At 49.9% G+C, this 5,756-nt stretch overlaps 1 protein-coding gene across 1 annotated transcript in view; it reads left to right on the top strand.

Moving 5' to 3' along the window:
• The window catches only part of MAP3K12 (mitogen-activated protein kinase kinase kinase 12), a 62,051-nt gene that overhangs the window by 33,204 nt on the left and 23,091 nt on the right, over nt 1–5,756 (top strand). Inside the window, exon 9 of the mRNA XM_015422224.1 lies at nt 2,532–2,669. Within this exon, the coding sequence (XP_015277710.1) occupies nt 2,532–2,669 (138 nt within the window). The remainder of the gene's footprint in view (nt 1–2,531; nt 2,670–5,756) is intronic.

The following is a 5,756-nucleotide window of genomic DNA, read 5'->3' as shown; positions in this document are numbered from 1 at the left end:
CCCCCCCCAAACTGCAGGAATTTCCCAAGCCAGATCAGGCAACCTCAGTGAAGACAGATGAAACACTTTCAGAACAATTTAGCAAAGATGGGAAGCATTCTCACCACATCCAGAACAAACTTCCCTTTCCCTTTTCCAGGAGCTCTGTTGTGGAGGGGGGAATTCTGCAGGTTTGCATCATGGTTCAGTTTGAACCAAGGCAAAGCCAGCTGTGAAGGATATTGTCTGGCTGGCACCCATAACTTCACCACAGAGAGAGAGAGAGAGAGAGAAATCTCCAGAGCAGTTTTTTCCAGTGTCTTTTAAAATTTATACAGGGTTATTGGCTTTTTAAAGAAGAAGAAAGTAAAGTATGAATCTCTAAATAAAGAAAATATTATTTAAGGCAGACAGCCTGCCTGAATTATAAAGGCAGGAGCGACACTGGCAAGTGAATTAGCTTTTGACTTGCTGGTATCTCTGTCTCCCAGTTAATAGTCCCAACATTTTAGCCACTACACCACAGTCGCTTATATTGTGTTTGCTTCCAATGCCAGGGATCCCAAAGTGAGCTAATGATATTGGGGAACAGAGCTCAAAGAACTTCCCCAGGCCCAATTTATATTTATCCCCGGTGCAATGTTCCCTCTAAGCTGTTGACTCTGTATGAGCAAAAATTATACTTTGTGAGCCAAAAAATCTACGAGCATAAAAGTTGTGAGCAAGCCTAATTTTTAAAAAAAGTTATTTCAGTTTACAAACATACAAGACATACAAACAGGAGGGAGGGAGGGAAGGAAGGAAATGGGAAGAGAGGTAAAGAAAGAAATGGAAACAGAGGGAAAGAAAGAAAGAAAGAAAGAAAGAAAGAAAGAAAGAAAGAAAGAAAGAAAGAAAGAAAGAAAGAAATGGAAACAGAGGGAAAGAAAGAAAGAAAGAAAGAAAGAAAGAAATAAAAAGAAACAAAGAAAAAGAAAGGAAGGAAGGAAGGAAGGAAGGAAGGAAGGAAGGAAGGAAGGAAGGAAGGAAGAGAGGAGGGAGGAAATGAAGGAAGGAATGGAAAGAAAGCAAATAAATGGGAAGGAAGGAAGGAAGGAAGGAAGGAAGGAAGGAAGGAAGGAAGGAAGGAAGGAAGGAAGGAAGGAAGCCCCACCATACCTCCATGATCCATCCCACCCTGGCCAGCCTGCAGCACCCCCGGCTTCCGTGGCTTGGGCTGCTTGCAAGTCGGCTCTGCAGGGTCCCTCCACCTCCCCCATCCCACCCAGCAAGCAGCCCGTGGCCTCCCGACAGCTCTAGTGTCGTGTGCCCTGGGCTGCCTGGGAGCTGGCTCCATTTGTTTCAATTAAGCTTGTACAGGAGGATATCCTGTTGGATCATTCCCAATATTAATAATCAGAACCGTCTCAATTTCCTGCCTTACAGTCAAATGTCCTTGGCCCTGCCCACCTTTCTTAAATGGCTTAATAAATTAACTTTATATGAAGATATAAGACTACTAGCATTATTATTTAGAAGAAGAAAAAATGAAGACCACAAGGGTACATTTTTAAATATGTTTTGCCAGATGCTAACGGAAGACTCTTGGGGATTTCTGGGTGGGGTATTGATTGCCTCTTTTGTCACCTGACAAATAGGTGTGTGTGTGTGTGTGTGTGTGTGTGTGTGTGTATTGCCATCAGGTCACAACTGACTTATGGTGACCCTGTAGGGTTTTCAAGGCAGGAAAGGAGCAGAGGTGGTTTGCCCTTGCCCACCCCTGTATAGCAGCCCTGGATTTCCTTGGAGGTCTCCCATCCAAGTACTGACAAGGTCTGATTCTGCTTAGCTTCCAAGATCTAACGAGACTGGGCTTGCCTGGGCCATCCAGGACAGGGCATATATATGCTGCTCTTCTCCCCATTGGGGACCAAAGTGGCTTTGAACATCATTCTCCCCCTTCTCCATTTTGGTGTAGTGGTTAAGTGTGCGGACTCTAATCTGGGAGAACCGGGTTTGATTCCCCACTCCACCACGTGCAGCTGCTGGATGACCTTGGGCAAGTCATAGTTCTGTCAGAGCTCTCTCAGCCCCGCCTACCTCACAGGGTGTCTGTTGTGGGGAGGGGAAGGCAAATGAGTTTGTAAGCTGCTCTGAGACTCCGAGTGAAGGATGGGGCATAAATCCAATCTCCTCCTCCTCCTTCTCCATTTTATCCTCACAACAACAATTCCGTAAGGTCCATTTGGCTGGCAATTTATTTATTTGTTTGTTTGTTTCGATTTATATCCCGCCTTGCCTGCACAGGCAGGCTCAAGAGCTGACTGAGGGTCACCCAGGAAGTTTCCATGGCGGAGTGCAGATTCAAACCTGGCTCGCTCTGACCCTCATCTAGCACTTTGACTACCGCTGCACCGTGCGGGCAGCAGTGCCTTCTCTGACCGCGAAAATGACATTCAGTTGGGCCTAACTGCTGAATTTCTGCCCAGAGAAATCACGCCTTGCAACCCAGGGAATATTCCGTCTCTTGCTTCCTCCGATGTCCTCAGTCTTCCTATCCTCCCTCCCTCTAGGCGGGAGCAGGCTCTGGAGAAGAAGTACCCAGGACTCTTTAAGCACCACCCGTCACGCAGTCTCCTACATGGCAACACCGTGGAGAAGCTGATCAAGAAGAGGAATGTGCCTCAGAAGCTGTCGCCGCACAGTAAGAGGTGAGTTGGGGGCCGAAAAGAAGGATTCAGAGCAGCCATTACGTGGAACGGCAGGGACCGGCTCTGTGGCCTGATGCGTCACGCAGTCTCCTACATGGCAACACCGTGGAGAAGCTGATCAAGAAGAGGAATGTGCCTCAGAAGCTGTCGCCGCACAGTAAGAGGTGAGTTGGGGGCCGAAAAGAAGGATTCAGAGCAGCCATTACGTGGAACGGCAGGGACCGGCTCTGTGGCCTGATGCATGAAGAGTCAGCTTCCCAACACTCTGTGCTTTTCTCTTTCTTTTGCCGAATCACGTTTCTAGCCCTTACGGTTGTGAACACATGCTTGAAAGTGTGTGAGCAACGCCCGGTTAAAAAATCAGGGCCGGTTTACACAGGACATTGGAGATTTCATAAATAAGCCACAAGTGATTTTTCCCCCCTTTAAAAAAAGCCCACAAGTGATTCTCTCCCCCTTTCCCCCTTAAAAAAAAAAACCCAACAGGCATGCAGACTCTTGCTTTAGAGCAGGCAACAGCAAACAACGAGGAGTTCAGTCTTCTGTAGATTATTTTTTTACTTCATTTATACCCTGTCTTTCTAGTGATGCCAGTCCCTAGATGGGGGCGGGGGATCCCCTGATTTGGCGGGCTCCTGTGGGAAACCCCGCCCCTAAGCCCCACCCCCAACAGTGACCACCTGCGGCCACCCCTCTCTCTCCCCTCCTACGAGATTTAAAGGGCCCTCCAGCGGATTGGTGGGAGCATGTTTTTAGCAAGAGGGGGGGACACATGCAACTGCACTCCGAGTGGCAAATTCGCTGCTTGGAGTTCAGCCGCATGCAGGCCCCCCACCCAGCTTCTTGCCAAAAGCATTTAAAGGGATCCTTTGTATGCTTTTGGCAAGAAGCGGGCGGGGGGCGGGGCACCTGAAGTCCAAATGGCGAATTCTCCGCTTGGAGAACAAGCGCATGGGGCGCCAGTCCCCAATGTGATGATGTCACTTCTGAGTAATGTCATCACGTTGGGGATGTCCCCTCCCCCTCCAGAAACACCCCCCAAAGTCCCCCACTGGGGACTAGAAAGCACCTGGCCACCCTATGCCTTTCTCCCCAGAAGGGACCAGACTGGCTTACATCCTTCTACCTTCCTCCATTTTATCCTCACAATAATCCTGTAAAGTAGATTGAGCTGAGAGTGTGTGACTGCTCCAAGGTCACCCACCAGCTTCCATGGCAGAGATTTAAACCCGGAAATCCCAGATTCATTTTTAAAACATTTTATTTTTTTATTCAATACAACCATATTTATATCACTGCAAATATTACACATATGATTAATTACTTATACATTTAAGTATAATCAGGGCACAGTAGGCCACACCCAATAGCAGAAACTCATTACTATATTAGGCCACACCCCTGACAGCACAGCTCATTAGCATATCAGGCCACACCCCATGCCTTCCCTTGGCTTGCCCAAGCGTCCCGTGGATGCAGGGAGCCCGAGCAAGCACCCCCTTGAAGGGAAGGGAAGGCAATTTAAACTGCGTTCCTTGGCTTGCTTGGGTGCCTTGCAGCTGCAGGGCACCCGGGCAAGCCAGCCCTTGGACAGGCCAGGGAAGGCACGGGGAAGCATTTTAATGCCTCCACAATCCTTCCAGGCCCTCCCCGGCCCGCCCGCCTTGGAGTCGCTGGGGTGTGTGTCGCTCTCCAGGCCTTCCCTCTGTAGCCACGCACGCAGATGTTTTGGCTGTAGTGTGTGTGGCCAACTCTGAAACCAGCCGGAACTCCGTTCCTGTGCGTTCCTGCCCAAAAATAGCCCTGAGTATAATAAACAATTTAAGAGCCTGTTGCAGCAGAACATAATTCCAAATGGCTGTAACCCCTGCTACGTCTTAGGCGTGTTCTAGTCTGACACAGTACACACACCATTTGAGTTTGGGGGAAATGCTGTAAAGGAAAAGGCTTTAACGTGCACCCCCCCGTGCTCCACGGTCCTGATCCCATTCACGGGCCCTACACTCCTATGTCATTCAAAAACATCCGTAGCTTTTTCATGGAATTCTCAGTATCTCACACAGGTTGGTCCTCAGAAGCCAAAGGGAAGGCTGAATCAGGGTGGGGCTCCATCGCCCTGCTCAACCCTTGCCCCTTCCCCTTTACGAACTCCTGAGGGAGCATGCCAGGTGGACTCCAGCACAGCAAGAGGGTGATGAGATCAGAGCCCTTTGCTGTGCAGATGAGGCTCCTTCTCGGCTTCCTCCTGCTCCCTCCGCCAGCACCATGAGCAGGTGTGGTGGCCAGCGCCCCCACCCTGTTTCCCAAGCAAGCAGGCCATGATGACCGGGGCCGTGGATCAGTGACAGAGCAGCCAATTTGCATGCAGCAGGTCCCAGGTTCAGTCCTCAGCATCTCCCGTTAAAAGGAACAGGTAGTAGGCGACCTCTGCCCGAGGCCATGGATAGCCACTGCCAATCGAATACTCACCTTGGTAGACCAAAGGTCTGACTCAGTGTAAGGCAGTTTCATATGGATCAGTAGTTGAGGGGTGGTGTCTCCGGGGTATAGCATCTGTTCTCCGTCAGTGGGGGAAGTCATCTGGCTGGTTATGTCACGCCTCTGCTTGCTTAGGTAAGGCTATCCAAATTTCACGTGGCTCCCTATCAGAGTGATCGAAGGCTGACCCTTCAGTTTTGGATAGCTCTACAGCTCGGGAGGAGCTGCAGTGGCTGAAGTGGTTAAGACGCTGAACTGCAGGCTGTGGAAGGTCGGTAGTTCAGCAGTTCGAGACCCGAGTGTGCCGCATGACGGAGTGAGCTCCCGTCTCTAGTTCCAGCTCCTGCCAACCTAGCAGTTCGAAAGCAAGAAATTGCAAGTAGATAAATAGGTACCACTTCGGTGGGAAGGTAACAGCGTTCCGTGAGCCTTGAACTGCAGGCTGTGGAAGGTCGGTAGTTCAGCAGTTCGAGACCCGAGTGTGCCGCATGACGGAGTGAGCTCCCGTCTCTAGTTCCAGCTCCTGCCAACCTAGCAATTCGAAAGCAAGAAATTGCAAGTAGATAAATAGGTACCACTTCAGTGGGAAGGTAACAGCGTTCCGTGCAC

This window comes from Gekko japonicus, unplaced genomic scaffold (assembly GCF_001447785.1).
Source record: "Gekko japonicus isolate JY-2015 unplaced genomic scaffold, Gekko_japonicus_V1.1 scaffold459, whole genome shotgun sequence".
NCBI lineage: Eukaryota > Metazoa > Chordata > Lepidosauria > Squamata > Gekkonidae > Gekko > Gekko japonicus.
The sequence above is the reverse complement of the archived record's forward strand: the minus strand, read 5'-3'. Positions and strand labels throughout refer to the sequence as shown.